Raw genomic sequence first — 10,637 nt, 5'->3', positions numbered from 1 at the left:
GGGTGCGCGGCGAGAAACCCGCGCTGCACGTCGGTGAAGCTGGCGGGGCGAGCGCACAGCCGCACCACACCACCCGCCGGGTTGGCGCCGCGCTCATCGCCAATGTACACAGCGCCGTCATCTACAGCTTTGGCCGCGGCATCATCATCATCATCATCATTATCGTTGTTGTTATTAGCCGAGTCGGCAGCAGGAAGGAGACGCACACCGCACGTGTCAGGCCGCGCCACGGCGACAGACCGCACAACGTTGCAGACGCACTGCCGCAACATCGCCGTCTCGCTGTCGTAGCAGTACACCGCGCCAACAGAAGGGTGACGGCTCACCATACTTGCAATTCGCCCCGTGCCGCAGCCGAAGTCTGCCACGTGCAATACCCGCGCCTTTTCCGAAACAGATGTGTGCTCCTCTCGAGTCCCTTCTCCTTCCCCTTCTGTTGCAGACTTTACTGCTTCTGTTTCTGCTGTCGCCGCCGTTGTGGACCGCTGCAGGGTTGTCAAGAGGCCGTCAAGATAGTCTTGCACCGCACTGCAGTCGTGGCGGCGCATGATAAGATCATACTGCCGCGGGAAACGGCGGTACATCTCAAGCGTCCCCACCTTGAAGGCAGGCACCTCCACCGCGTTGTCCCCATCCACGCTGTTTCCGTCCCCTCTTCGTCCTGCCTCATGTGTCGTTCGCGCCGCATTCCACGTGTTCTGCAGCTCACGCCGAATTCTCGACGAGAGGAGTGTGGTGGTAAGCGGGACAACTGGCGGCTGTGTCACGTCGGCCCCGTCGTCTGATGATGCGTCCCGCGCAGTCTTTCGCCCCGCCATATGCTTTCTGCTTGTCCTGCTGGTGTTGCCGCAGGGCTCAAGTGAAACCCCCTCCACCGTCCTTGCGTCTTTCCCTCGCAGCGCCGCAGTTCACCCCTTGTAACGGGCGGCACGTTGTCTCTCTTATTTTTTTTTTTAGTTTGGGAGGTGGGGGATCATCGTATACGACGCCACACAAGAGAGCGGCAAAGAGAAGAAGAACGCAAAAGACAGCAGAGAGCGCAGCATACCAAAGTCCCAGAGCCGAAAACAACCCCAACAACAGTACCACACCACACATGTTTCAACAGACACACATCACACTGTCCCTGACCGAATCCCATTTCTGTTACGTGTGGGCCGCCACACACATGTACGTACCCGCACAGATGCACCACCCACCTATGCAATCGGCAACGACGCAGTGAGGGAGAATTCACCGCAGTCGGTGGATGAGTGTGCGCTGCTTGCGCCACTCAAGTTCTTCACGCTTCACCATGGCGTACACAGCGCGTTCAACGATCTTCACGTCGAAGCCCATGCGTGCCATCTCAGACAGCAACCGGTTCTGTTCCACTGTCGCACCCAACGCGACGCGACGGCGCAGTGCCTCTTCGATGCGCAGCATTAACTCACTCTGTGCGGCCGTCATACTTTGGTCCGCCACACCACTCTTAATAGCGTCGACCGTCGCCATTTTAAAGAGCCGAATAGCCTCTTCCGCGTCGGTGCGGCTCGCCAGGACGTCGAGGCGCATGCGCGCCAGTGACTCAGTGATACGCACCAAACTTTCCAGCTGACGAGCGGTAATTTGAATGATTGGCGTCTGCGGCTTTGCGCCGGTCGAGCCAGACGATCCGGAGATAGACTCTAGCGTCTGCTGGTGCGCGTCGCGACGGACATGCACGTAGAAGTCCAGCAACACTGACATGGCGTCCTCCGAGATGCGTGGCTGCCGCGTAGCCCGCGCGTAGGAGATATACTTGGTGAAGAAGGACCGCTCCACCGATGGGGAGGCTGCTGATGTCTGTGCGTGGCGGCCGCTGCCGCCCTTGTGCAGATTGACGACGTGCTGCGCGAGGCGGTTGTCGATCTCCGGGTTGCGCGGGTCAAGCACCTTGAAGATGAGGTCAAAACGGGAGAGAATGGAGCTCTGGAAGTCCATCTGGTCTTCGTTCGAGCGCAGAGGGTCGTAGCTGCCGAGCGTCGGGTTCGCTGCGGCAAGCACACTCGTCCTGCTGTTCAGCATCGTCGTGAGGTTCGCCTTGGCGATGGAGATGGTCTGCTGCTCCATCGCCTCGTGGATCGCCACCTGGTCCTGCTCCCGCATCTTGTCGAACTCGTCAATGCACACAACGCCACCGTCAGCTAGCACCATCGACCCCGCCTCCAACACGAAGTCGCCATTGCCATTGGAGATGACGGAAGCCGTCAGTCCCGCCGCACTGCTGCCTTTGCCAGAGGTGTAGATGCCGATGGGCGCGACCTTCTCCGTGAACTTCAGAAGCTGGGACTTCGCGGTGGATGGATCGCCAATGAAGAGGACATTCATGTCACCGCGCAGGTAGTTGCTGCCCTGTTTCTTGCGCGTGCCGCCGAAGAGGAGACACACAATGGCCTTCTTCTGGTCCTCCAGTCCGAAGATGGCGGGGTCAATGCTCTGCGCGAGCCGCTCGTACACATGCCCCTGCTCGGCGAAGCGCTTAAACGCGGCCTCCTCCTCCGCTTGCCACGACGTCACCGACTGTGAGCGCACACGCGACGAGAAGTTCTGGTTGACGCTCTGCACCGACGTCCCGCCCTCCTTGGCGGTGATGTACATGAGTCCGATGCACCGGAGGTACTGCGCACGCAGCCCTGCGGCGCCGCGCATGCCCTTGGCGCTCTTTCTGCCGCCATCGAGGCCACCGCGTTTCTCCTGTACTGACACGATACCGGCCACCTGCACGCGGGAGCCGGGGCTAACACGGTCAACGAGGTAGCGGTCCACCACAACTGTCACGTGGCGCGGCAGTTCACCAGTCGGCACGTCTTCTGGAAGCTCCTGCAACTTTATGATCTGTTGGTCCTCGTACTCGCACTCCATCGGCAGAAGAGTGTACGGGTTCGGCCGGCACTTGCGCTGCCCCCCACCGCCAGCGCCAGCGCCGCCAAAACCACCAGCCCCATTCGCGCGGCCGCCATTCTCCAAGCAGTGCGGCGGCAGATCGATGCTGCGGCCACCGTTGATGTACGTCTTGCTCGAGCAGCTGGTGCACTGTATGGCAGCGCGCACACACCTCGCGTGGCACGCACTGGCCTTCACCACGATGCCGCTGACACACACAAGGCGCGCCACAGACGCCTGCGCGAGCTGCCGGAGCGGTGTGGGCGGCACTCCCCAGTACAGCTGCAGCTGTATGGTACTCTGGCGGCTAAAGGCCGGGAACAACTTGCGTTCCTGCGCGAGTTCCCACAGCGCGTGCTCGAACAGCGGCAGCGTGCGTGTGGGGGATGTGTGAAGGGCGTTAAACAAAGTGCCACTGAACTGTTGCACGTGCGCCATCTCAACCTCCAAGAAGAAAAGCCCACCTGCAAGGTTTGCCCGCAGCATTGCCATGTAAAGGTGATCGTTGTGAATGCGAAACCGCTCCACAAACTCCTTAAGAACCAATTTCATATCCACCGCCTCGTCCTGCTGCCGTTCCGCCTCGTCCTCTGCAGCCAACCCACCGCGGAAGTTGGTGACCTGCACTAATCCCTGATCCGCCTCCATCACTTCTCCCACTGTTATCTATCTCTCACTCGCGCTCCTTTGTTCTCCTTGTTTTCTATCTATAGTTTCTATGGCCTTGTTGCCGGTGTCCGACCCTCCCGCACGCTTCCCTAAGGACAGACCACAGAAGCCGGGGAGCAAAAGAGACTGCTACACGCCTGAGAGCAACACACTGAAAGCAACAACAATAACAACAGCAAAGGCGGGACGCGGGCTTGGTGGTGGTGGTGCACCATCTTCACGCAGATACAGACACACCTCCAGCCTGCTTAAACGCCCCATCTGGCCGTAGTGTACTCCCCTCTTTTTCATTTCATTCTTTATATATATATATATATATATATACAACACCACGTAACCCTTTAGCAGCACACAAACACACACACACACACACATCATCATCATCATCATCATCATCGCCCTTACCATCAGCATCGGCAGCTTCTGCATCATCGTCTTCATTCATCATTCTCAGTGGCTCCAAAGGCGGTCAGGGCCTCTTTGCTGTAGTCGTCAAACGGGTTCGCACCGCTGAGCACAAGCACACCACTCTCCATTACACCATTGATGCGCTTCTCTACTAGGAGCGGTAGCAACCACACATGGCAAGCCTCTTGGAGGCTGAGGGGCATGTGGTAGTAGTCGATCATATCCTGCACCGAGAGCCGGTTAGAGGGATGGCTGATGTAATACTTCACAACCATCAGCAATGCAATGCGTTTGCCGACCACCTGCAGCACATTGTGAATACCACACCGCACGTACCACTCTGAGTTGTTGCGATGCGCAACGTTGAAGAGATGCAAGTTACAGCTGCGAACTGCGAGGATCAGATCCTCCAACTCCGTCACGTTGTACGCCTCCTGTTCCGCTGGCGAGGGCATCTTCCCCAGCGCCAACCCGCACGCCGTAAGCTTCACGAAGAGAAGTCGCCTGTTCTCTATAGCATCATCAGGTACAATAACAAACGCATGAGCCAACAACTTCATCGCCTGATAGATAACGGCATCCGAGAGGGACTCCACTAGGAGGTTGTGGGCGTAGTGGTGGTACAATGTGCAGCGAATCCCCACCATGTCACTGCAGTGCTCATGAAAGGATTGAATAAACTGTTCGCAGTTGGCAGGAGCACAGCAATGCAACATCATCTCGCCCAACACACACGCAAATGCAGCCGCTCGCTGCCGCTCGACCTCCGAGTGCGGTGCGTGTTGAAGGGCCGGCATACGCACGTGGCGATTAAGCTTAAGGAGCACAGTCTTTACGTTGGGGAGGACACTTGAAATGCCCTCGTCATTGGCGAGCTCAAATGTCTCCCGCGCACGGCGCAGAGTGAGAGGTAGGACACCGTACGGCGCATGATTCTCACTCTGATTTGAAAACAACTGAAGACATATATCACACAATAGATTTGCGTACGTGCAGCTGTCCGCCAATACGCTCCATTTGTTGTCTAACACAATGGCACGCTGCGCGCCGCTTGTTGAGTGCCGATCTGCCTCCCCAGCGGAAATGATGCTTGAAACAAGGTTTAAGTGGCAGCCAATCGCAAAGAGCGCGACCCAGTACTCTCCTTTTACTGTCGTCTGCTGCTGTCCTTTCAGCGCAAGCCACGCGCCGAGCATCTGCTGCAGCACTGTGGCGAACTCGCCGCTACCGTGACTGCCGACCACACCAAAGAAGGCACTCTCAAGGAGCTCTGCCGCCTCCTCGCGTTGTGCCTCCTTTTCGCTCATGATTTTACACATGAAGCTGGTGAACACGCGTGTGGCAAGAAGCTGATTCTTTGCGTCAACAACGGCAGACTGCTGCTGTTTCTGCTGTGGGGCGCGATTCTGCTGGGTCTTGCCGCCTCTAGCAGGAGAAAATGACGTAGTTGATGCTGGCAACTGCGCCTGTGGCGTGGGTCTTGACTCACGCACCCCATGAGCAGAGGACGGCTGTGCGTCACCACGCCCTGAGCCTCTTCCACCCACCACCGCACCGCCTCGCCCACGCTTTGCACCAGCTGCCATTGGATTGAATGGAGGTGTGCTTTGTGCCTGAGCGGGGAAGACGGAAGGAGAAGGCGAAAATCTTTCTTTCGGCGACGAAAAAACTGCTGCTGCTGTTGTTGTTGCTGTTGTTCCGTCCCACGTACTTTTGCCTTTTGGTGCGCCAAATGCCGAGGATCGGGGATCCGTGGGGGTGGGAACTGCACTGGCAGGAGCAGTGCTGCTGTGGCTGGCACGCTGGAAGACAGATGGAGCAAACGCAGAAGACACCGCGGCCTTCACAGCGTTGTTGTTCGATGGAGCCACAGCACCACCACTTGAAAACGGTACAGTCGCCATGCTCAACGGAGCAGCAGAAGTGAATGCTGCGGCCGTACCAAACACCGGCGCGTTGAATGCGGATGTTGTGTGGCCTGTCGGCAGCCCAGCTACTGCTGCTGGCACTCCTTCAGCAGGCAGTTTCACGGTAGGTGTGCTTGAGGCGCCGAAAAACACGGGCGGGCTTGCGTTGCGAGGGTAAGGAGGTGGGCCGCCAGGGGCATTTGACCGTGATGATCGGAACACAGTTGCGGTGTTTCGTGACGCAAGCACAGGGGAGTGCGATGGGAAGCCTGGCGGCTGGGATTGGTGCTGTTGTTGATGCTGCTGCTGCTGCTGCTGCGGCGGCGGCGGCGGCGGCGGCGTTGGGTCCGCTGGTGTGGAGAAGACGCTGCCAAACGACCCGGGCGGCACGGCACCTGAGAGTGTTTGCGGTAGAGCATTAAACACGGACATTGCTCTCCCTAAAGCTTACACAAGAGGAAATAGCAGGAGACGCATAAAGGAAATTGGCAGACCGCCGCTTCGGTTTTTTTTTTTCTTGTTGTTGTTCTCTATAATCTTCTTCGCTGTGGTCGCGTCTCTCTACCCATTCTTGTTTCGCGCAGCAGTGCGCGGCGTACACGGAGCAGAAATCCCACGCCCTCCCCATCTCTGGACGGGAAAGGCAGCCTCTAGTAATACCAGCAGCTACACAGGCAGCGGCTCCAACGTGCCAAGCGTCTTTCCCCCCTTCACCGAAACCGGCAGCGGCACGCTCAGCGAGAGTGCCGTCGCTTGCCGCTCGAGGACCTGCTTGATCTTCGGCGCCAGAATGCCTACCGCGCTGTCAGGGACAACGTACACCAGCTCGTCGTGCACACTCATGACAAGCGCCACTGGAGCCGCGGGAAAATACGGCACAAACTCGTGGCGCCTCTCATGCACCTCCAGCATTGCGTGGTGGAGAATTACAGCCGCACCGCCCTGAATGGCCAGCGACACAGAGCTCTGCTTCCGCCGATTGTCGTCCAACTCGCCAGACAAACTCCACACGCCGCTCAGCGTCACACAAGATCGCTCGTGAAAGGCGCGAAGGCGCGTGTTTTTCAGAAAGCCACGCACGCCTGGGTAACACCGATTGAAGGCATGTAAGAACTGAAGCGCAGAGAGGGGTGGCCGTTCTGTCGCTGCCGTTGATGTATCGACGAGAGACTCCGCATAAAGTTGGCGCAGGCGCTGATCCATCAGTTCAGGCCCCATGCCGTATAGAAGGCCGTACACCACTACTTTGACGGCTTGCCGCATGTACGGCTGCACATCCTCGGGGCGGTGCAGTCCAATAATGCGGCGCGCCATCTCAGCGAGCACATCCACACCGCCGCGGAGTTGCTCCACGAGAAGCGCATCACCACTCAAGTGCGCCAACACGCGCAGCTCGATCTGGTTGAAATCAAACGACAGGAGAGAGCACTCGGGGGGTGCACCGTACAGGTGCCGCAATGTCCACTCTGGATTGGAGAGGATCGTGGTGGCAGTCGACGACGGCAGTGCGTAGCGGCATAAAGAGGGTTTCTTCGGCAGTGTCTGAAGATTCGGTTTCGAGCAGTAGAGCCGGGCGGTGCTGGCATGATGAACTACCCAGCTCGGATGCACAGAGAAGAAGAGACGATGCTTCGCCGCCTCGCTGTCAGCGCTTCTACAGTCGTCAGTGTCGTTGCCCGACCCGGTTGTTAGTTCTGGAACGGCAAAGAGTCTTGCATGAATCCTCGCGCCGTTCGAAAAAATTTCACGCAATGAGCGTCTAAACGCGAGACGTTCTTGTAATGCCAGCCATATGTGCGCCACATTCCCCCCGCTGTCGCCCTTTTCAGCAAGGCGTGCAGACAGGTCCTGCAGCTGCTGCTCCCACCTACCCTCTCCACGAGGGAGACTGCCTTGCTGCTGCTTAAGAAGAAGAACAACAAGATCCCTTGCTGTAGCGGTCTCCATATCAACATCGTTGTCACCATCACGTGGCACCACCGCCCGTAGCACTTTGTTGCCTTCTTCGATCAGGGCCGCCACCTGTGTGTCCAGGTCGTGGAGCATGTCGTCGTGCAGCCGCTTCTCAATAAACATGCCGTGGTATGACATGACCTCGCAGAGGAAGGTCACACGTGTCTCCAGGCGGCACACGGCGGAAAGTGGCGTTGACACTTTACCTGTCGCCCCGCTGCTGTCAACTGAGCTGAGGTACGCGTCGTAGTACGCGTGCAGAGTGGCCAGCGACTCCAGCCGCTCCACCAGTTGCGTGAGCGGCACCGCCGCCACTGTGCTCATCGAAGACGACAGCAGCGTTGGTGATATTGATGACTCCACCGATTCGTCCTCGTTACCGTCTCTCCACGCCGTGGAATCGTACCGAGCAGCCTGCGTGGCGTTCTGCAGCCGTACCGCAATGACCTCTCGCTCAGATTCTGGCAGCAGCTGCATCAGCTCCTGCGCCTTTGTACACGCTTTTAGCCACGGGCGCGGCCCACCCACGCGGCTAACCACCGCCGCCCACACCGCCACATCGATGACGTTGTGCACCACCACGCGGTCGGTGCCGAGGAGCAGGAACAGCAGCCGGTACACACACGGCGCCTGCAGCAGTATCTTCGTCACCGCGGGGGCGGCAAGAAGTCGCGCGAGAAACACAACCGGCGGGCACTTCGCCGCGTCGAGTGTGTAGTAGGACTCCCCACGTACAATGAAAAAGAGCTGCACTGACGCTTGGAAGTTGCGCAGCACGTCGCAACTGGCCTTTTCCATTGCCGCGAGTGCCGCCGCGAAGCCGTGGGGATCGCGCAGCAGCGGAATAGTGCCGCTCAGCTCCACGTCAATGGCTACAGGACCCAGCAGCCCCTGCAGCAGCGCATCGCTCACCGGCAGCACATCCTCGAAGCGGTGCGCAGCAGGGCCCGGCGCCACCAGCCCGGTGGTGGTGGTGGTGGCGGCGTCCCCACTCTGGTGTTCCTGCTCCTGCGGCTGTTCCTGCTGTTGCGCTGCGTCACTCTCCTCGGTGCGGGGGCGCTTCGGACTTCGTTCCTCAAGGTCGCCTAATCGATCCGCCGCTGCAACGGGGAATCTCTCTATGACCAACTCCTGTTGTGACTGCGATTCGTGTTTTAAAACAACTTGCTCTGGCTGTATTACCGTTCCCGCCTTCTCTTGTGGTTGCGTTGCCTCCTCCTTCTCCTTCTCCTCATCCCTTTCTCCCTCCTGCTGCTCGGTCTGCTGCTGTTGCTCTTCAGCCGGGGTCGTGTCTGCCCGGCCGCTAGTCGCACGGAGGGGCGGCGCCACTCTGTGTGGCCGCTGCGACTCTTCGAGTGCGGCGGCCCAGAACAGCACCGAGTTCGCACGGCTTCGCGGCCTGGTGAAGCGAACTGCGTGGCTCATGTGTCTCTCTCGACACCCTACTTTCTTTGGTCCCACCGCAGTTCCTCCAAGCAAAAAGGAAATGACAAATGAAGCAGACGAGAGGCAGCGGGAGTGGGCCACACACACACATATATATATATATATATATACGTGTCACCTGCACAACCCTCCCTGACAAGTGACGATGACAATAAAGACCGCACACTCTTTTCTTCTTTTTTCTGGGTTTGGCAGTTTTCTGAACTCACCCCTCCTGGGGCTTCAGACTCTGCCCTTATAAACTTGCAGCAAGGCATGTGGAGAGATGCCGCCTCCACCACCGCTTCTGCTGCTGCTGCTGCCTTACAAATTCCCCTTCACCCGAGCTTTCATTATTGCACTCCTTATTCGACGCCGCGCCGAACCGGGCGTGGCGCACGCAACGACCAGCGAGGCGGGGAAAAAAAAAACGACGCGCAAAAGCCACAGGCGGCCGCCACGAGCGCGCCCACATGGGAGACCAGTAACTTCAAAACACAGAAGATGTGTTAGCACACACAAGGAAGGAAACAGCCGCAGACCTTTCCCCTTTCTCCATTATCCGTGTCTTGCGTTCGTTCCTCTCCCTTATTCTTCTTCATACCTCCTCTGTTGTTCTCGTTTTCTTCTGTTGTTCTGTCTGCTCTTTTCTGCCCAGGCTCCTCGTCACGTGGGCCGGCGCACCGTCACTGCGGCTGACGGTTGCATGGCCGCTTCCACCTCCCCAGTGAACTCCTCGTCCCAGTCGCTCTGCAGCGCCTCGAACGTGACGTCGCGGGCCTGACGCGGCCGGCTGGGCAGCGTGGAAGAGAACACGCGGCGTCCGCCGCTGCTGCTGTACGCGCCTCCGTGCTGGACGCCATGCGACGAGTAGCGGCCGCACGTCAGCACCACTAGAACACCGCGCGCCAGACCGCACCAGCAGCGGTAATTCGGCAGCACCTCTGGGAAGTGCCGCATGCCCTTGTGGTACCGCACGATACTCCCCACCACAAAGTACAGCAGCAGCAACGCCGCCACAATGCTGATGATAATTATTGGGATAGGCATCCACGGGGGCTGCTGCATTCTACTCTCCCCTTCTATCGATCTCTCTCTCTCTCTCTCTCTCTCGCTCGCTCGCTCTGTTGGCTGGTGTTGCTCCCCCTTCCCTGCCTGTGCCTGTACGGCCCCCTTTATTTCTCGTCGGGTTCGGGCCCACTGCGGTGTTGCCCTCGTTGAAGCTCCAGTGGGGACAGCGACAGGGCACGCGTAGCGTCGCTGCAACTGAGGCGGGGGATAGCACACAAACACGCTAAATTATACGCGGGGTTCAGAGCCACACAAGAGAAGAGAACACACGAAAGAGAGAACAACCAAAAAAAAAAAAAA

At 58.5% G+C, this 10,637-nt stretch overlaps 5 protein-coding genes across 5 annotated transcripts; all 5 read right to left on the bottom strand.

Annotated features, from left to right (window-relative positions):
* Positions 1 to 2: 2 nt before the first annotated feature.
* DQ04_03621090 (protein transport protein Sec31) lies at positions 3 to 818 on the bottom strand (the record flags this gene model as incomplete). The annotated part of the gene is made up of 1 exon (XM_009312979.1): positions 3 to 818. A coding segment is annotated over one exon (816 nt), but the record flags the coding sequence as incomplete, so codon positions are not given.
* A 415-nt stretch (positions 819 to 1,233) lies between these two features.
* Positions 1,234 to 3,552, bottom strand: DQ04_03621080 (putative minichromosome maintenance (MCM) complex subunit; the record flags this gene model as incomplete). Its single annotated transcript, XM_009312978.1, has 1 exon — positions 1,234 to 3,552. One exon carries the CDS (start codon positions 3,550 to 3,552, stop codon positions 1,234 to 1,236), a length of 2,319 nt encoding a protein of 772 aa, XP_009311253.1.
* Positions 3,553 to 4,010: 458 nt separating this feature from the next.
* Positions 4,011 to 6,320, bottom strand: DQ04_03621070 (hypothetical protein; the record flags this gene model as incomplete). The annotated part of the gene is made up of 1 exon (XM_009312977.1): positions 4,011 to 6,320. One exon carries the CDS (start codon positions 6,318 to 6,320, stop codon positions 4,011 to 4,013), a length of 2,310 nt encoding a protein of 769 aa, XP_009311252.1.
* A 234-nt stretch (positions 6,321 to 6,554) lies between these two features.
* On the bottom strand, positions 6,555 to 9,266 carry DQ04_03621060 (DNA polymerase theta (polymerase domain only); the record flags this gene model as incomplete). Its single annotated transcript, XM_009312976.1, has 1 exon — positions 6,555 to 9,266. The coding sequence occupies one exon, from the start codon at positions 9,264 to 9,266 to the stop codon at positions 6,555 to 6,557; it is 2,712 nt and encodes a 903-aa protein (XP_009311251.1).
* Positions 9,267 to 9,932: 666 nt separating this feature from the next.
* DQ04_03621050 (hypothetical protein) lies at positions 9,933 to 10,334 on the bottom strand (the record flags this gene model as incomplete). Its single annotated transcript, XM_009312975.1, has 1 exon — positions 9,933 to 10,334. The coding sequence occupies one exon, from the start codon at positions 10,332 to 10,334 to the stop codon at positions 9,933 to 9,935; it is 402 nt and encodes a 133-aa protein (XP_009311250.1).
* Positions 10,335 to 10,637: the final 303 nt, after the last annotated feature.

The sequence above is a fragment of the Trypanosoma grayi genome (genome assembly GCF_000691245.1).
Source record: "Trypanosoma grayi strain ANR4 Tgr_362_V1, whole genome shotgun sequence".
NCBI classification, from domain to species: domain Eukaryota; phylum Euglenozoa; class Kinetoplastea; order Trypanosomatida; family Trypanosomatidae; genus Trypanosoma; species Trypanosoma grayi.
Note: the sequence above shows the minus strand (reverse complement) of the source record. Positions and strands in the feature narration are given on the sequence as shown.